The 20,247-nt window shown below is 40.9% G+C and overlaps 2 protein-coding genes across 4 annotated transcripts; both read right to left on the bottom strand.

Annotated features, from left to right (window-relative positions):
* Positions 1 to 1,465: 1,465 nt before the first annotated feature.
* LOC106622716 (acyl-coenzyme A diphosphatase NUDT19) lies at positions 1,466 to 10,126 on the bottom strand. Of its 3 annotated transcripts, none has more exons than XM_014241982.3 (5): positions 9,865 to 10,126; positions 9,597 to 9,802; positions 9,272 to 9,515; positions 2,481 to 2,562; positions 1,466 to 2,428 (listed from the first exon to the last, which is right to left on the bottom strand). In XM_014241982.3, exons 2-5 carry the CDS (start codon positions 9,610 to 9,612, stop codon positions 2,030 to 2,032), a joined length of 741 nt encoding a protein of 246 aa, XP_014097457.1. In that variant the 5' UTR covers positions 9,613 to 9,802; positions 9,865 to 10,126; the 3' UTR covers positions 1,466 to 2,029. The 3 variants fall into 3 exon arrangements, with proteins under 3 accessions (XP_014097457.1, XP_014097455.1, XP_069962818.1); XM_014241980.3 differs by having other exon boundaries at positions 9,272 to 9,538; positions 9,865 to 10,123; XM_070106717.1 differs by lacking the exon at positions 9,272 to 9,515 and having other exon boundaries at positions 9,865 to 10,123.
* A 4,593-nt stretch (positions 10,127 to 14,719) lies between these two features.
* On the bottom strand, positions 14,720 to 15,366 carry LOC138856106 (uncharacterized). Its single transcript, XM_070106526.1, has one exon. It carries the CDS (start codon positions 15,299 to 15,301, stop codon positions 14,720 to 14,722), a length of 582 nt encoding a protein of 193 aa, XP_069962627.1. The 5' UTR covers positions 15,302 to 15,366.
* Between the last annotated feature and the right edge of the window lie 4,881 nt (positions 15,367 to 20,247).

Below are 20,247 nucleotides of genomic sequence, written 5' to 3'. Positions count from 1 at the left end.
ATCAGTTGGACTGTCAACAACAGAACCTGAATTCAGAGCACTGACTGAAGCAACAAAAGAGTCCATGTACCTGAGAGGACTACTCGGCGAGATAGGATTATCTCATCTGTCAAACGGTCTAATTTACTGTGATAATTTAGGCGCGGTGCAATTGACAACATCGATGGGACACCACGAGCGCACCAAACACGCTCGAATGTACTTTCAATTCGTCAGAGAATCAGTAGGAGGTAAACAAGTCCATGTCGTGCATCTGCAAACTAAAGAAATGATAGCAGACATATTTACCAAAACTTTGCCAGGCATGAATACTTCACTCGAGCGCTGGGCATGGGTGAGATTCCGCAATAATGAGGGAGAGTGTGGAATATAGTGATACGCACACATACATATACGCAACGTATTCACGTACACTACCGCGAGCAGTGCTACTGAGCAACCCGACGACGTCGATCTACCGAAACAGCAAACAGGGAAAAGACTAAATATATATATCTATAGAAGTCGTTCACAAGTAACTCATGTATATCACACGACTATAAATTGTTATCGTATACCCGAATTACATTTCTAATTAAATTAATTAACTCCTCATCCACTGCCTAACTCCCACAAAATCTATTTAATTTCAATTTATTTTAAATTTTGAACCAACAAATTATTTTTTATTTGTTTTGTCGATGAAATCGAATGAATTGTAGAACACCTAAAACAAAATCGTACGAGTTTTCATTTCGGATCCGAACAGATCCGATTTTCAAAACATGCCTCTAGGGGACCGTGGGAAGTGTTTCAAACATTAAGAGTCGTTACAATCTACTACTCCTATGAATATACCTTTTGAGTAAAATTAAATTTTTGAAGCGTTTTGCTCCTCTTCAGTCATTGGTGTTTTATCCACAGCGCCCAAGTATAGTGTTCATAATATTTAAAAGCAGGTTTTGAAACAACCATTCCAGCAGTAAGTCTGTGGTAACGTTCTTTCATCTCATTTAGTAAAACAAAATGACTCCTAATTTAAACGAAAATAACTTATGAATCTGTAACAAACGCAATTTAATTGTGAATAAAACTTTGACTTACTTGGTGTTAGAAAGTTCGCAGCATATCAGTTTTGGCCCCAACATTGTGTTATATTGTATGCTTTGCATATTGCGTTTACGAAAGCAGCCACTGTGCAAAGGCACAGATGTTACCTTATAGTTCTCGTACGGGGATTGGAGCGTACTTTTTTTTTTAATTATTTTAAACCATCATTAAGGGAAAATTTGTTTAGTTTTAGCCAATATTTATTGTAAGGGTTATCTAATTCTCGTATGAGTGGCAAAGCTCGAGCTAGTTGTTATCGAAATAACCTAACGAGAGGCCCAGGAACGTGCTGTTTCGATGGGGTCGGATCATGGGGACATGAGTGTTAGCTGATATTCCTCTTCCTTGCTTTCTATTAAGTAAATACAAATACAAAAACAAAAACAATAGCCGTGCTTTATTTGACCGTCAGAAGCTATTAGCTAAATCGTTGACAAATATTATTTTCCATATTTCTGAATTGTGTTGGCAATCCGGGCGTGAGCAGTCAGCAGTTTATTTCAAAATGTGTGACATGGAGAAGAGATTAGTTTGAATTTTTAAATTTGCAAACAGAATATTAATATACTAAGCAAAAATATTTATTAAGTTCATTTGAGGTATAGAAAAAAAAACTGAAAACAATGTTCCTATTTTATCTTAATTTTAACTTAATACCCATCCACGGAAATCTAAAATTTTGGTTTGTTTACATTTTCATCTGTCAAACTAAGGTTTTCTGCAAAATTTTTACTAATGTGAATAAAAAAAAAACGAGGAATGATTCTAGTTCAATATACAAATTAAGATAGGTTTTGACAACCCAATTTAAAAATGTTGGCTACGTCGTCCATACAAAGTAAGCCAATAGCTTAACGTGCTGGTCAAATAGAACACGCCTAATTTGAATTAAATTTTCAAGTTGACTAACTTTAACTGCAACCATATTTATCACTAACAATTAAATATTACTTTTTACTGGTGGCAGATGTCCATCATTCAGTGAACAATTATGTTGTATAAAAACACGTCCATTATTGAAATATTCTATACGATGCAAATTCTTTACTCTCTTCCGATATTGGTCAATTGTTATTGTTTCAGTATTTTTTTGGTTGGTTTCATCTGTATTAATGCTATATAGGTCATCGCCTGGCATTAAGCTCACGGTACCATCAGCACATTTCTGAATGACAGGAAGCATTAGGGTAATTCCTTTCGTAGAACGAACACGCGCAAAATTTACTAATTCATCTAAACATGCGAAATTAAGTAGTCTTGATAATTCATATAACTGCGGTGGAGGAAGATACAGCTTTTGGTCAAAGTAATCCTCAATGAATTCTTTTGGTGTTTTCCACTACAATAAGTAAGAATTACATATAGTTCTTAAATTAAGTCATACAACAAACCGAAAAACTTGCAGCTTCATTTCTTTCCAGGATCACATCTGGTATATTCTGCATCGCCACTAAGTAAAAACACGTTTGAAATCTAAAATAAAATTTTTAGTATTAATATCTTTATTTTAAAGTGTTTATTAAAGCATTGTTTTCATTTATGATTCTACTTCAGTGCGAATATTTAAGCCAACTGCATTTAGGTTGAAGCAAAATGGAGAGCGGCTAAGCAAATTATTTTTAATCAGTAATTTTGTACAGATAAATAAAAAAAAGGGTTACAAGAAATCTCGAAACTGGAGAGCATAAGGAGTCGATGCAATCTACTATCCCTACAACAATGCACTGCAGTTTTGATAACTACCTTCAGTAAGGAAATGGAGAGTTGCTAATAATTTCCTTATAAGAAGCACGAAAGTTCTTCGCACACGTTTGTGAAAAGGTTCCTTCGTCTCATTTAGAAAAAACAAAATGCTAAGCCAGGGGTACGTATCCATTCTCCTCTTCTGTATATCTACTTTTGTCATTGCTAATGAGGTGCAACAACAACAACAGGTGCCTGGCGGTAGGTATAAAACTCATTGAGTAGAGATTCCCTGAAAACAAAACTCAACATGAAGGTCGACAAGGAAAAAACCGGGAAGTGGCTGCTACCACCGGCGGGCGCAGTGAGTTTACTTGCTCTGTCCGTGAGGAGAGCAGTTTACAGCGGTTGTAGTGCTACTGTCAAACCCCCTTTGCAACGTAGAGGTGCTACAGTCCATAAAGACTCAAGACCTCGAAAGCGTCAACATTACGGAAGAGAAAGCTCTGCTACCAATAAAGCGGCGGTAAAAGTTCACGAAAGGCTTAGCTGCAAGTCCAACTGAACGAAGGAGGAGGAGAAAAGGTTAGCTTGGGCTACAGCAAGAATGGAAGAAGGCTGAGCGTACTATGCGTCGAGACAGCAACTCACATCCAAGGATCCGAACAAACCGCAAAGCCGATCGGGGAGGAATTGCAGCCAAAGGCAACGGTCTGCTGATAGCGAAACAGCGGGTCCAGCTAAATGACCGCTGTTAAGCCAATTGTCAGGCTCGATCGGGAGAGACGCTCTACGTTGTTGTTGTTATAACGATTATCTAATCCCCGTTTGGGTGATAAATTCTAGATTCGTTGTCGTCGAGGTCATCTAACGGAAGGCCCAGGAAACGAGCTGTTTCGACGGGGTCGGACCATAGGGAAAGGGGTGTTAGATGAGTGGGGTTTGTAGGGCATGCAAAGAGGTGGTTAGTGTCATGCGGAGACTCATTGCATGCAGGACATGTGTTTAGTATGTCGGGGTCTATTCTGGATAGGTAGGAGTTTAACCTGCTACAGTATCCAGAACGAAGTTGCGCGAGGGTCACTCTAGATTCGCGAGGCAACTCGAGCTCTGTGTCTGCAATGGGTGGTGGTTTGACTCGTATTACGCCATTCACTGAAAGGGAGTCGGTGAAGGTGTTAATGGCTCCACTGTGAATGGCGGTCAGTGCTTGTCTGAAGTTAGTTGCGTCCGAAGTCTGGTCGACGTGCTGTCTGATGTCGTCGACGTAGTCAAGGAAGGACCTCTTGATGTTCCTAGGAGGCTGCTCCGCTGCAAGCAGGCGTCTGCAGGGGTGGTTTCTGCGAAAACATCCCAGCAGAAACTGCTTGGAGAGGAGCTCATTATGTTCCTTAACCGGAAGCATACGGGCCTCGCTGTGTAGGTGTTCGATTGGGGACATCAAGAGGCACCCCGTGATAGTCCGGAGTGCAGTGTTCTGACAAGTCTGGAGCTTCTTATTCTGCGTGTCACTACATCCAGGCGACCATATTGCGGCTGCATAATTGAGGACCGGCCGGCCGATTGCCTTGTATGTTGCCAACAACGTTTCTTTGTCCTTTCCCCATGAGCTGCCGGCAAGCGACTTGAGGATTTTGTTGCGGCTCTGTACTTTGGCAGTTATCGCGGTCGTGTGAGGAGTGAAAGAGCACAGACTGTCCAAAGTGACGCCTAAAATTTTAGGGTTATTTACTGTCGGAATTTTTGTGCCATCGACTGAAATGTTCAGGTCCAGTCTGTACTCCTTCGTCCAATTGGTGAAGATGGTCGCTGTGGATTTAGTGGGGGAGAGTGTTAAGTTCCTTGCAGAAAAGAAGCGAGAAAGATCGGAGAGGTAGCCGTTTACTTTTGAACACATGCCATCGATTCCCTTGCCCGACGTCAATATCGTACAGTCATCTGCGTACGAGGTCATTGAAATTCCCGCTGGTGGCTGGGGGAGTTTCGAAATGTAGAAATTAAACAGTAGCGGGGAGAGGACACCGCCCTGCGGAACCCCCTGTTTAATTTTCCTGAGTTTGGAGTTTTGACCTCGAAATAGTACGGATGAGTGTCGACCGCTCAGGTAGTTCATGGTCCACCGCTTCAGCCCTGGAGGGAGCGTTGATTGTTCCAGGTCCTCAAGTAGCGTTGCGTGATTGACTGTGTCAAAAGCTTTTGACAAGTCCAACGCTACGAGGATCGTCCTCTCGCAGGGTGGCTTCTGGTTCAGGCCATGAACTATCTGGGCGTTTATGACGCTAAGTGCTGTGGTGGTACTGTGCACTTTACGGAAACCATGCTGATGGTCTGCTAGGCTCAGGTGGTGGGTGAATGACGGGAGTAACAAGGCCTCAAGTGTCTTCACTACTGGGGAAAGGAGAGTTATCGGGCGATAAGACTCCCCTTTGTTGGCGGGTTTCCCAGGTTTCAGTAGTGGGACCACTCTTCCGACTTTCCACACATCGGGTATTTGAAGAGTGGATATCGACAGGTTGAGGACCTTGGTGAGGTAGTTTACTCCCGTTGGGCCTAGATGTTTTAACATCAGCATGTTTATTCCGTCAGGGCCGATGGATTTAGACGATTTCGCCTTTTTGATGACACTCTGAACCTCCTCATCGGTGAAAGTAAGTGGTGCGCAGTCTTTTGGCATTTTGCGCAACCATCGGGTAACACATCGTTTGGCCTTGTCGGTCGAAGGGTGCAGTATAAACTGCCGGCTAAAGTAGCTCGCGCACTTCTTCGGGTCCGAGGAGGCATGGCCATCGAATTGGATTTCAACCCGATCGTCATGTTTCCTCGGATTTGACAGGGCCTTGACAGTAGTCCAAAGCTTACTCACACCGGTGGAGAGGTTGCAGGACTTCAGGTGCTCTATCCATTTTGTCCGCTTATGATGGTTTACCATTTGCCGAATCTCCAAATTGAGATCCCTTATTTGGGAATCACAGGGATCGGCATGGCGTAAGGTGTCGCGCTCATTTGCTAATACAGCTGCTTCGGCTGGGAAATTAGGGCGGAGTTCCGCTATTCTTCCAGCCGGTATGAAGCGAGCTGTAGCAGCAGCGATCACCTTGCGGAATTGACGCTCGCCAACGATGACGTCCGTAGGAATGGATAGTGCGTTGAAGGTGCTCTCAGTAAATTCTGTGAAGCCGACCCAGTTAGCTTTGTTAAAGTTAACATAGGTGCGGTTATCCACAGAAATAAAGTCAGGAGGTTTCTCGATCGAGATAATTATGGGCAGATGGTCTGATGCAAGAGTTAGCATAGGTCGCCAGGTTATACTATTTATCAGACCACCGCTAGCGATGGTAATATCTGGCGAGCTATTACAGGTGCCCATAATTCTGGTGGGGGCTTCGTCATTCATTGTGCAGAATGTCGAATCGTCTATCTGTTCCGCCAGCTCCATCCCCCTACGATCGTTTGACAGGCAGGAATGCCAAAGATCGTGATGCGCGTTAAAGTCGCCTAGCACCAGACGGTTTTCACCACGAAGTAGCGCATCTATATTCGGGTGATATCCTGTTGGGCAACATGTAACTGGGGGGATGTATATATTAAATATTTCGAGCTCGACATCGCCTGACCGGACAGCTATTCCCTGACATTCTAGGGTAGTGTCCCTGCGGTCGATGGTTCAGATTGGGAGTTGTGCTGTCTTTGTGAGCTCCTTAGGACCGTGGAGGTCCTATCTTGGCCACTCGACTGGAGTGGCAGCGCAGTGCGCGAACATGGTGCAGGTTGCACGGCCGTTGAGGCAGATGTCGCATTATTGCGTTGACAGCATGGGGCCACGTAACTCGTGGTCCACTCCCTGTGTGTCTTAAGGCCCGAGCAGGTCTTAAGATGGCTCCATCCATTGCATGTATTGCACCTAACCGAGGTGGAATTTGGATGGAGCCTTTTTGCGCATACGCAGCAGTAGAATACCTCGGGGCCCGGGTTGGACTCGATGCCAGCACGGGTCAGGAGGATACGGAGCAACCCTGCTGCTAGGCGTTGCTCCAGTGACGACAAACTTAATCTAAAACTTACCGATCCAAACAGGGTTAGATCGTCGAAATAACAGCCCTTGGCCGGATAAAATCCGGGTCAATTCCGGTATCGCAGAACCGGCTGTTGTGGGAATTGACGCTCTACGTCGAGGGCGGCAGCGACTATCAGCGAGATAGCCAAGAGGCATTTAATCGTGGCACTTATTGACAGAAGCAACCCCCTTGCGCACATAACAGAAAAAAAATGGAAAGCGGTAGAGCTGAAACTACTGAATGCGCTCGTCGCCTTTGGAGACCCCAGCTCGCCTACACCAACAGTCGATGGTGCGGGCTGGCTTGTTGGGGCAAGATCTAAAAATGTACGGACAACCCTTCACTGCTATGGGTAAAGAAAGTAGCTGCGAAGTTTCAAAGCCTGTGGGAGGGCGCCGTCATGGAAATAGTGGACTGTAGTTGCATTCCTTCCATTCCGAAGGCGAAGGTTCTCATACCTCGAATGGTGATATCGGAGGATGCACTGCAGCTCCTCAGGAGACAGAACCCTAATGTGCCGACGGAGGATTGGAGGGCGCTGAAGGTCACCAACTCCAACTAGGTGGATGGTAGCCAAAACTACATCCTCCAAATTAATAAGACGGTCCTGGTTCGTTCCGGTTACGTAGACCCATTGACATTACACGACGGTAGTCAAGTTAATCTTGCTTTACGGTGCTTTAATGAGTAGGACCGATGTTAGCAAAATTTCATACAGAAAACCGTTGGAGTGCTATTCTCTGCATAACGGCTGCATTAGAAAGGCTACTCAACCTACCATAAATCGACATTGCAGTGGGAAGCTATGCAGCAAAATCAGCTGCAAAATTGGCTGCTTTTTTCTCTACAAGAACCTTCGGGCATAGCTCAATAAGCAGGGGGCAGATGGACAAATTTGTTCACATACCCTCCCGCATTATTTGGGAGAGGTTCCAGGTCACAATAAAATAGGAAGGATGGCGTGGGAGTATACAACTCATTTGCGGAACTGACAACATCTATACACACGACAAATGGAGTGAGAGCCGGAATCTATTGCTCGGAACTGCATCTCAGGCAACCCTTCAAGCTTCTGGAGCCTGCAATATCTTTCACGTGGAAGTCTTTGCAGTCAGGAAAGCGGCGGAGATAGCTAACAACGCATGTTACAACATGAAAAGGATAAATATATACATCGATAGCCAAGCGGCAATCAAGGCAATAATCTCACATCACATTACGTCAGAGAATGTCCTTAGAAGCAGGGAGGCAGTAGATGTACCGGCTGTCGGTAAAAGGCTGCAAAGACAGGGATTCCGGGATTCGAAATAGCGGAGGAGATTGCCTAAAAACGACGTGCAATGAAATTTCCGGAAGGGCTGACAGGTGGATAAGGGCGAGACGGAATGCCTTAATGCAGAATCGCCAATATCATGTGCATGAGCCCCGAAGGAAAGCTCGCATACTTTTTACTCACACGGTCTTGAAAGGACTGCCGGACGGGTGTTGACCTCTTGATAGGTCACAACCTACTGGCATCACATGCGCGCCGGAGGGGTATAAATAACGAGGATACATACAAAAAGTGCAGAGAAGCAGGCATGAGCGAGACGCTGGAACACCTCCTATGCCTCTGTCCATTACCATCCATCGTCTAAAAATCTAGGTGCTTGGCATTTCAAAGGACTAGACGTATCAAACTTAGATATCAAGTTGCTCTTTAAGTTCGCAAAAAGCGTTGACATCCTATATGACGAATACTTCACCTCTAGTTAAACAGAACCTCCATCTGACATTACTAAGGACCAGTAGATCTATGTATGGCGTGACAACTGGCCTTTTTGGTTTTTCGTTTAGAAAATTTCAGCTGTTTTAATTATTTCAAATCTTCACTTCTTAGGTTGCCAACACCAATGACACGTTGACTGAAAATAGTTGATGTTTGTAATATTAAAAGAGTTAGATTTATCTGAAGTTGAACTGCTTTAACTTTAATTCAACAGAGTGGACTTCAAAGTCGTAAAACTGGTATAAAGTAACGTTATGGAATGGGGATAAAATTTGTTTGAATGTTTCAAAGAAAAGGTAAAAGATGAAGAATATATTTAATTATAGCCACCGGAAACTTATAATTTTCGAGATGTTTGCATTTTAAATCGAAAATTTGACAATTATCTAGCAATTTCTCGATTTATAGTTAATTTTCACTACATTGTTTTTAAGTATTTATTTTATATCAATTATTTTTATATTGGCTTTAAATAAGCAATTTATTGTTTATACAATTTTCGTTATATCCACAATAACAAATGGGTTCCATGGTGACAAATAATAAGAGCTGCCATATCCAAACGAATGAAAGCAATCAAAATAAATTTAAAAAATACCCTCTACAAAATATTATGAACTAAATTTTTAAAAGGTATTCTAAAGCCGACCTCGAAGTAATACTGTAACCTTAGTACCTTTTTTTAAATGTTGTTGGCGTAAGCCATGCTGTCCATTCGAACAAAGAATATAAATCGGGGATCACTTCTAAGGTCTTGCAGAGCGTAAAAAATTGGGTATGGTCCTTATGTACCAGATTCTGCCAATATAGTCGGTCAAAGTCTTCAAAACTGTGGCTATAATTATGGGATAATTCTTTTACACCAGAAAGCCGTTTTTTACATAGAAGTATTCCTGTCTCCTCAAATGTTTCTCGTATAGCTGTTATACGCAAGGAAAATTCTCTGATTATCAAATAAAACTAAATTAAACCAAGACATTTTAAAACGTATTAATATATACCTTTGGATTTGACCATTCATTTTATTAGTAAATATAGCAGGTCGTGGTGAGTTACACTGAAATAAATCCCGGTTTGTACTTTGGCCAAAGCTTTTTATATAATTGAGCCACAACAGCGAAGCATCGCCGATTTCATGTACACCTCCGGGAAAAACGGCAGAGTTTGGATAGAATGTTGACTTTTCAGCACGATTAAATAATAACACCTCAAAATTGTTTATATAGAAAATAATAAAAGCTCATTTGTAAAAAATGTTCAATATCTTACTCGAAAATCGCAACCAAAATCTTTTATGCTTTGATCCTTCACCAAAATAATTAAACTTGCCGCCTCTCTCCATTTAGTTCCTATTTTATTTATTATGTCCATTTTACTTTTCATATAAAATAACATCTGGCGCTATCATTAGGATTATACAATGGCATTGTATAAATCTACAAACAAAAAATCTTAAGATTTCACTAATCTACACGCAAAAACGTCCCACTTGGTATGGGGTGCCAACAAATATTTTGCTACTAAAACGTCCAAATGACACAAATCTGCTATAGTGTGTTGCCATGTTATGTTTTAAAATTTATAACTTTAAGAATGTTTTTATTACATATTCAAATATAATATTTTTCGGTTGTTTTTATTCCTAAAGATTAAATTTACATAGTTTTATCAAATATATCATTGTGTAACGTTGATTAAGAATATTTTGTAAATATTATTTATTGTATAGTAGATTGTTTTGATTATTGTTATTGTTCCTGAACTGTACCTAATTTTTTATATTTATTTTCGTTTTTCTTCAAATCAAGTTGAATATTTAAACTTATATTATTAATGTTATATTGTTAATGTAATTAATATTCATGAACCTGATTTTATGTATAAATCTTTACGAGTTATAATTGTTATGAAAAGTAGATTGTTTTAGAACTGTATATATTTTATGGGTGAATATAGGTCTCCTGGGGAACCGAACACCCCAGATATGGTGAGAAAAAGAAATAAATACATATTAATCTTTTGTTTCGAAAATATTCTTGAAAGTTTTCATTAATATTCTCCATTACAAATACATGTTCAAAAACAAGTTGTTAAACTACAAAACATTCCTTTTATTTACATCTCTGTGTCAAAAAAATGCGGATTAGATCAGGTGATCACGGTTGTTTCACAAACATAGGAAAACAGCTGATTCCTTGATTCCTTGTAGGCTTGTAAAATTTTCCTAGTTCAACTAAGCGACTCGCGATTCGTCATAGGGGACTCATATACATTGTATAAGCATACAAGTAACCCAAGATTCAGCTGTTTTCCTATGTTTGTGAAACACCCGTGATCACCTGATCGAATATGGCTTTTTTTCACACAGAGTTTTAAATAAAAGGATGTAGTTTAACAATTTGTTTATGAACATGTATTTGTAATGGAAATAATAATGAAAACTTTCAAGAATTTTTTCGAAACAAAAGATTAATATGTATTTATTTCTTTTCCTCACCATATCTGGGGTGTTCGGTTCCCCAGGAGACCTATATTCACCCATAAAATATATACAGTTCTAAAACAATCTACTTTTCATAACAATTATAACTCGTAAAGATTTATACATAAAATCAGGTACATGAATCAGGTTCATGAATATTAATTACATTAACAATATAACATTAATAATATAAGTTTAAATATTCAACTTGATTTGAAGAAAAACGAAAATAAATATAAAAATCGCCTTCAATAAAACCCTCAGAGTTTATTGCCTTGTAATATTTTGCTTTCATCTTTTCGCTCATAGTTTTGGTGCGCTGTATCATCATAGCATGTATATCCCTCATCTCGTCTTCTAGGATGCTATTGAATTCCTTAGTATTCCTTCCTCCGTTGGCGTTAATTTCAAATTTTAAATCAATCGGTAGTCGAAGATCATTACCAAAAATTACCCTTGCTGGAGTCTGCCCCGTTGTTTCATGTACAGCAGACCGATAAGCCATCAGGAACAAGGATATATGGGTATCCCAATCTTTTTGATACTTGTCCACAACTTTCCTCAAATGTTCTTCCAAAGTTCGATTGAATCGTTCTATCATGCCATCGGACTGCGGATGTAGTACAGTTGTACGGGTGTTCCAGATACCCAGCTTCTGGCATATCTCCTGTATTAGAGCTGATTCAAAATTTTCCCCTTGGTCAGAATGTAATTCTATTGGAACACCATATCTTGATACCCAATTGTTGATGAATACATCCGCTACTGTTGCTGTCTCTTGGTTAGGAATTGCGTATACCTCTGGCCATTTGCTGAAATAGTCCATGACTAGGAAAACATATCTGTGCCAACTGTCCTTCTGGGTTCCTGAATTGTAGAAGCCATTTTAATGCTGCATGATCTGTCCTCACCGGAAATCGCTGGCCATAAAGGTACTTATGAAAATGTTTGATGCACTTCACCAACGCCAGTAATACCCTCCGAGTAACACAATAATTTCTCTCTGGCTTGCTTATGGTCTGGCTGTAATACGCAACCACTTTCTCATGCCCATCAATGACTTGTGATAGAACGCCTCCTACTGTAAATCCACTAGCATCCGTATCCAAAATACGGGACCGGGTATGCCAACATTGGCGCAGTACTTAACCGTTTCTTCAGAGTTTGGAAAGCCACTTCCTGTTCTTTATTCCGTTCAAAAACTCTGTTCTTTTTCGTGAGTTCATGGAGGCTACTAGCTACGCTGGCAAAATTTGGAACGAATCGTCTATAATAAGTACATAGTCCAAGGAAACTCCGCAATTCTTGTAAATTTTTAGGAGTGGGCCAATCTCTTACTGCCTCGATCTTTTTATTAGCTGTGCAAATGCCCTCCGTTGTCGCTTTGTGTCCTAAGTAGCTTACTTCCTTTTTGAAAAGGGAACACTTCTTTGGACTCAGCTTCAGACCAGCGTTAGCTATCCGTTGGAAAACCTCTTCCAAGTTCTTAAGGTGTTCATCGAAGCCTTTACCCAACACGATGATATCGTCGAGGTATACCAAACAGGTCATTCAATGTAATCCTTTTAATACCTGGTCCACAAGTCTCTCAAAAGTAGCAGGAGCGTTACATAATCCAAAGTAAATTGCCATAGACCATCTGCAAAGCTGAAAGCCGTCTTTCTATTTTCTTCTTCGTTTACCTCCACTTGCCATTAACCACTTTTTACATCAAGTGTTGAGAACCATTTTGTGCCTGATAACGAGTCAAGTGTGTCATCGATTCTAGGTAGTGGATAACTGTCTTTCTTCGCTACATCATTCAACCTTCTATAGTCCACAAAAAATCTCATGTTGCCATCTTTCTTCTTCACATGTACTACAGGTGAGCTCCACGAACTCTCTGATGGTTCGATTACGTCGCTTTCGCTCATTTCACGTATGGTCTGGCTTACAACTTCACGTTTTGCTAAAGGAATGCTCCGAGGAGCCTGGCGGATTGGTCTTGCATCACCTGTGTTAATAAAATATTTCACAACTTTGGTTTTTTCTGGTTTGGCATCGTCTTTATCAAATATGGAAGAGTATCTGAGAAGAAGTTGTTTAGCCGTAGTTTGATAGTTTGCCTCTAGTTCCTCGGCCCATGTGTTAATTTCACTTGATATATCGTTTTCGTCCATGGAATATTCCTCAAGACCTATTTCGCAATTTATCACGGCCACAATCTTGACACTGCCCTAATACAGCTCCTTTGGAGAGTTTGATTGGTAACATGCACTCATTAAGTACTCTTACTGGAACACGTTTATCTTGCCTTGTCACAGCCAGCACACTTTTGCCTATAAGTAAGTTTGGTGTAGATTCTTTTGTGGGCTCAACAATCCATCACTTGTTTGACCCATAGTTTCCATCTATTTCTGCCCAAATAACTGCTTCTGATGTTGGTGGAATCTGCTGGCTCTCTGTTGTTATCACTCGTCTAACGTTGTACTTATTATCGTAACCGCACATAAGTGGCACTTCCATATTTCTATAAGTCATAATCCTGTTTTTCATGTCAATTTCGATTCCTTGATTCGCTAGAAAGTCTGTTCCAATTATGACTTCGTCTTCGGCTGTCTTTCCAATTACGATCTCGCACGTTACCTTTCCGAGAACTAGGGCATCTTCTCCAGTTGCAGTACGCAACTTTGCCCCAGCTACCGATCTCACTTCTTTCTTAAACATATCAGATCGAATTATGGAATGTGATGCGCCCGTATCCACAGTCAGTATGCGCTTTTTACCGTCTACACATCCACTAACGGTAACGTTACTCGTATTTCTGCTTATTTGTGAAATTAAGATTACAGGGCATTTGCTTGCGAGAGCCAAGTTTTAGTTTAACAAATTGTGTGGCGCAAGTCAGGAATTGCCCTTGAAAAGCAAAATTTTATTGGTACAGTTAAACACGGAGGTGGCGGAATTATGGTGTGGGGTTGCATGGCGGCTGGTAGTGGTGGGTCAGCTTGAATTAATTTAATCCACAATGGATAAGTGGGGTTATTTGAACATTTTAAAAAACAATTTGAAACAATGTGCAAAGAATCTTGGATTATCTTCGACGTTTTGGTTCCAACAAGATTGTCGGGGTACTCGACGTTGAGTTTGCCGGTGTGCCAAATAAAATAAAATATTAATTAAAATTCAACAAAATGTAACTTTAATTAATTTGAGTATATAGGGTAGAAATATAGACAATTTGTGTGGGTTAATTGTACAATAATTATGTGTGTGTTTGTTAAGTGTTATACTTGTATGTATAATTCAATTTATGTGTTATTTAAAAGTTAGACTTAAATAAGATAAACTAATTATAAATTAAATTTTGGATTGATAATCCCGCGTAGATTTTGGTGGAACTGCTTTTATTGTTTTTTTACTGCTGGGGCGATCTGATTTTCGCGCCTTTTTGTGTCCGTCCGCGTTGATATCTGCTCCTGCCTGCTGATTTGTTCTAATTGGAATTATGAGCTATGTTGGTGCTGTTGAACCTTTTGCATTGTCCTCTAATTCGTATTTATATCAACAATGCAGGGTAGTGTTCATTTGGTATGAACATCCCGGCCGCCTTGCAGGGTCTGCGAATAAAAAAGTTATTAGATCTATTTCGCTTTGGGTTAATCAAGCACTGGTTAGAGACCAACCAAGTGCGGTGTTTTGTGCGATCACGGTGCTGTTGTCTGGGTTGAATAATCCGGGTTTCATTATCCTTGGGTATATGTCTGCTCCCAGTTCCATCATGATTTTATCATCCATGTGGAACATAGGGTCGGCTAGGACTAAGTGGTCGAATCTCTTAAAGATTTCGCCACCTCTATCACGATTGTAGGGTCGGGTCGGTAATTCCTGCATCATAAGGCAGTTGACTTCGACATGCCAGTTGGGATCAGTTAGTGACCCTATGACGATTTTACATATGCGGTGAGAGTCAAGGTACGTTTTCGGTAACCTCAATCTCTGAACTAGCTCCAAGGCAATAATTGTCACCTTTCGGGTCGGGTTAATTAGGGCACGTATTTTATTCCATTTGCCATCGTGTTTTATTTTTATCATGGCAGTGGGTATAAGGGTCGGCTTGGCCAGTAGTGTTGGAATCTCGTGATCTTTGTGCAGTCGTTCGTCGCTCTTTGTTGTTTTGGTTTTCTCTTTGAAGAACAACTTCGGGTGTCCATGTAGGGTTGAATGGTGCACCCCGTTACACATGTTGCATCGTTTTGCGCTTTTGCATCTTTGTGTTGAGTGCGATCTGGCCAAGCAACTTTTCGTGAATGTTCATTTTAGTAAATTTTGAATATGTCGCCAGCCGGTAATCTTTTTTGCACAATCCACAGGCGACGTGTTTATGTACGCGTTTTGATGAATCGGTGATAGTACGCCGAGCCGTGCGGTGGGTACTTCCTTTTTCTTCTTGAATGGGGAAGAGGGTCGCTTTAAAGCGATGTATGCGTCTAGCCAGGGTCCCATTGTCGAAGAGTGGGGTGATGCTTCGGGTGACGCTGAGTGATCGTACGGTCAAGGCTGGGCTGCTCTGTCGGCTGCAGATTGATTTGATGCTATTTTGAGGATCCATGTCACTATTAAGAAATGAGATTAGTTATTTGGTAAAGTGACTATTTTGGTTATTGGGCGGGTATTTGTTCCTTGAGAAGTACGTATGTCAACTACTCTGGTCTTATTGTCTGCACCGAGATAGGTTTTTTCAATGCGACCAAGTTTCCATTTATTTGGGGGTAGAGTTTCTTGGCGTATAACTACCATATCATTTACCTCTATATTGCGTTGAGGGTATTTCCACTTATACCGTTTGTGGAGTTCTTTTAGATATTCTTCTTTCCATCGTTTGCAGAAGTGTTGATGGAGTATCTTTAACTTTTGCCATCTATGTGCGATGCTTAGCTGCGTATCTTCTAAGTTGGGTTCTGCTGAGGTTAATAAAGGGGTACCTATTAAGAAATGGCCTGGAGTTAAAGGTTCTATATTCCTGGGGTCTTCACTTAGTGGCCTTAAAGGTCGAGAATTCAAGCAGCTTTCGATTCGGGTTAGAAAGGTAGATAATTCTTCGAAAGTGAATTTTTGAATCTGAGACACCTATGTGTGGAGCTCCTGGAGGATTAAAGTGCCAGTTGATGTTTTGGTGTGCTTCACTTGTTGTTAATTGTGTTTTTAGTGATTAATTCTCGTCGATCTTTGATTAAGAGTTAAGACGCTCCCACGAAATTAGTACCATTGTCAGAATAGAGATCGGCGGGACATCCGTGCCTAGAAAAGAATCGTGCATATGCGGCCATTAATTCTTGGATGGTGAGATTGCTTGCTGCCTCCAGGTGTATTGCTTTGGTTGTAAAACAAACAAATACGCATACATAACCTTTTGTGATCAAGCACGCTCTGCCGGTGTAATTTTTTATGTCATAGGGACCGGCGAAGTCGATTCCTGTTGCTGCGAATGGGCGGGTTAGGGTGGTACGTTCCGCTGGAAGAGCTGCCATTATTTGAGTAGTTTCTATCTTCTTGTGTAAGATGCAAATTTTGCACTGATGGATAATGGACTTGATGAGCGTTTTAAGCTTCGGTATTCAAAATTCCATACGCATGAGTCGTAAAACTAGTTGGTTGCCACCATGTAGGGTAATTGAGTGAGTAAATTGGGTGAGTAGTTTTGTTAATCGACTGCTATAGGGTAGTATAATCGGATGACGCTTGTTATATGATAATGCGCATTATTCCTTTGGGATCGATTAAAGGGTTTAGGGTCAAAATTGTACTTTTTCTGTGTATGCTGGTTTTTTGAGTTAAAGCTTCATACTCCTCCTGGAAGTGCTTTCTTTGGGTTAAAATAATTAACTTAATGCGGGTAGTTTTGAACTCGTCTGGAGTTATTTCCAACGTGGTGTATGGCTGTTGTGATCTGTTGGGTGACGCATTTGAGCAGAATCTGAATAAATATGCTATGACTCGAATGGCTTTGGATAGTGATGAAAATCTATCCAGTATATCCTCTTGTGTTGTGTTGACGAAAGTCTTGATTGGCCGCAGTTCCAGTGTTGTATCGATTGATTTTCGGGTAATTGGCCAATGTTTCGGGTCGAGTTTTAGCCATTGGGGTCCGTGCCACCAGAGGTCATTGTTAACCATTTCCAGAGGTGAGCCGGATTGTCCTGGCTTTCGATGTGACGTCAATTTTCGGTTCCAACTTTTTCTGCAATTGTGGCAACTCGATGGGATACAAAGGTGGTCCATGAGCATGGGGGTTTGCTTAGCCAAGAAAGGACAATTGAAGAATCCGTCCAAAGGTGAGTGCGGTACTGAATAATGTTTAATTGGGGTAGGGTCACATCCACTAGGTTCACCAGAAGAAACTCTCCGCAAAGTTTTAGCCTTGGTAAAGATATACTTTTTATTGCGGACACACGAGTCTTGGATATCAAAAGAGTTGTTCAGGTGTTTGTGTTTGTAGAAACACTGATGTATAGGTTTGCTGCGTAAGCTTTTTCTGATGCGTCAGAAAATTCGTGGAAATTGATGATCGCGAATGTCGAAAAGTGGGTCCATCGAGGAATTTCAATCAGATTTAGGGTTTTGTAATCCTTTATGAAGGTTTTCCAGCCATGGAGAGTTAAGGGTTTTAAACTTTCATCCCAATCGGATTTATCGAGCCATATTTGTTGCATTATTATTTTGGCTTTGACTACAACGGGACTGAGCCAACCAGCTGGGTCGAACAATTTTGCTATAATCGATAATACTTCTCTTTTAGTAAACGATGTCTTATCGTGAATGGAGTTGATGAGAAAAAAGAATGCATCTTTTTTTTGCATTCCATCTGATCCCCAGTGTTTTTGTGCTATTGGATTCCGGTAAACTGAATAAGTAACAGGTGTTCTTGTGAGATTCCAGATAAGACTTTTGGGTCATTCGATGTCCATTTGCGTAGAACAAATCCTGCGGAATCCAACGATGAAGTAAGTTCGTCTCGTGCCATCTTTGCAGTTGCTACGTCATATGCTCCTGCAAGTACATCATCGACGTACATTCCGTTTCGAAGTATCTCTGCTGCCAGTGGGTGGGTTCCTTGTACATCATCCGCTAATTTGAGGAGGGTACGGATAGCTAAATATGGGGCACAGTTAATACCAAACGTAACAGTTTGTAGTAAAAATCTTCTATGGGGTCATTAGGCGATCTTCTAAATAAGATTCTTTGAAATGGGGTGTGTTTTCTTTCAACAAGTACGATTCGAAACATACGCCACTTTACCACCAGGATTACCAGGTCTGCTTGTAGAATAGGTCCAGTGTGTAGTACATCGTTGAGGCTGTTACTATTTGAGGTGGCGTCGCAGTATTATTATAGATAGGTAGATAGTATATTTTCGTATTCTCTGCGAGGTCATATTCTATTTTGGTCATATGACCGAGTTCCAGGTACTCGTTGATGGCCTTGTCGTATTCTGTTTTTATTTTAGGTTTTCTAGATAGGGATTTTTTTATTTCTTAGAAACTGAGCTAAAGCTATATGTCTTGAGTTGCCCAAGTCTATTTTTTCTGGGGTTTTAAAGGGTAATGTTACCACGTAGCGCCCAGTTGAGTGTCTTCGGGTTGTTTTTTGATAATTTTGCTCACACAATATATCCGAAGTTGAGGGTAGAGGCTTTTTCGGAACTTCTTCGACTTCCCAAAATTGTGTGAGCAACTTGTCTGGGGTCGTCTTATTGAAAAATGACAATATTGAGGGTGAGATGGATTTTTCAGGTGTGGGTCCGGAAAGAATCCAACCGAATTCTGTTTCTTGGGCTAGTAATGACCCGAGGACATTTCTCTGTACGCCACTGAGAATTATTTGTGGGTACAGATCACTTCCGATAAGGATGTCGACAGGTCTGGGTTTATAGAAGTGAGGGTCAGCTAAGCTAAAACCGAATTCTTTATTAGAAATTATTCTATCAAGTGAGTGAGTGGGTAATTTATCGGTTAAAGTTTTTAAGATAAACGCGTGGGTTGTTATCTTAAATTCCCTTTTTGTTGGTGAACGAAGGGTGAGTTCGCAAGTTTTGGGAGCTGTTGCGGAGACTGTGTTGTTCAATCCGGTCACTTGTGCGTTTTTCTTGAATGTGGGTATGTTCAATTTTCTGTGGAACTTCTCGGAAATTAACGTAGCTTCTGACCCAGAGTCGATTAGTGCTCGAGCTGTATATAATTGCCCTTTATAAGAAACTTGCACTATGGCAGTACCTAGCAAAACCTGCTTCCTACTTGAGTTGTGTGGGTCTTGAGTTTTATTTTCAGTGGACTGTAAAAGGGTTGTGTAGGCTTGCGGATTTGTATTGGGATTAAGGGTTTGGGAGGTACTACTATTGGTAGAGTCAAGAGGCGGGTTCGAGGCTCTTGATCCTTGCGGGAGGGATTGGGAGCGGAATGGGGCACCCCTATGCAGAAGAGTGTTATGTTTCTTTCTACATGTTCTGCATGAGTATTTGCTCTTGCAATCCTTGAAGCTATGCGATAATGCAAGGCAATTAAAACAGTAACCATTATTTTTTATTACGTTTATTCGGGTCTCGACATTCATTTGTAAAAACTTTGGGCATTCTCGAATGGAATGTTGACTTCTACACAATTTAGAACTCTCAATGTCCTGGGGATTTTTTTGAGATGATGCTGCCTCTTACAGGGTTTTCGCTAGCGTGTGAAAAACTCAATTTCGAAGTTCCAGAGACGTTCGCGTGCAAGGTATTAAATTTCCTGTCTTTTCCTTTTCTATAAGGCCCACTGGGAAACTGGGTTGGGTAACTGAAACGAGGTCAGTTAGATTTCCTACTGCTTCCAAAGATTTGTATCTATGGGAGAGAAATGCGTCGAAAGGTATTTCAGAGTTGTCTTTTAGGGTATCCTCAAATTGATGAAGTAAAGTTTTAGGTAGTTTCAATCCACATAAGAAGATTAAGATTGGGTCCCAACTAGTCGTGTCTATGTATACATTATGAAGATTTGTAAGACAATTGTTGACGGTCCTCTGAAGGTGTTTAATAGCGCTTCCACTTTCCTGATTTGCTTGGGGTAAATTGAAAAAATTTTTTAATTGCGCGTTGACTAGAACTCGTTTGTTTTCGTATTGCGATACCAGGTCCCTCCATGCCATCAAGAAACCAT

This window comes from Bactrocera oleae, chromosome 3, assembly GCF_042242935.1.
Source record: "Bactrocera oleae isolate idBacOlea1 chromosome 3, idBacOlea1, whole genome shotgun sequence".
In the NCBI taxonomy this organism is placed as follows: Eukaryota; Metazoa; Arthropoda; class Insecta; order Diptera; family Tephritidae; genus Bactrocera; species Bactrocera oleae.
Note: the sequence above shows the minus strand (reverse complement) of the source record. Positions and strands in the feature narration are given on the sequence as shown.

Excerpts from the sequence above, each read along its gene's own strand:
- LOC138856106 (XM_070106526.1), bottom strand. The coding sequence starts at position 15,301 with ATGTGTAACGGGGTGCACCATTCAACCCTACATGGACACCCGAAGTTG.
- LOC106622716 (XM_014241980.3), bottom strand. The coding sequence starts at position 9,990 with ATGTTATTTTATATGAAAAGTAAAATGGACATAATAAATAAAATAGGA. Across the intron at positions 9,803-9,864 it reads ATTTTGGTTGCGATTTTCGA|GTGTTATTATTTAATCGTGC; the intron begins GTAAGATATTGA and ends AACAATTTTGAG. Across the intron at positions 2,563-9,271 it reads CCAACAACATTTAAAAAAAG|ATTTCAAACGTGTTTTTACT; the intron begins GTACTAAGGTTA and ends ATTTTATTTTAG.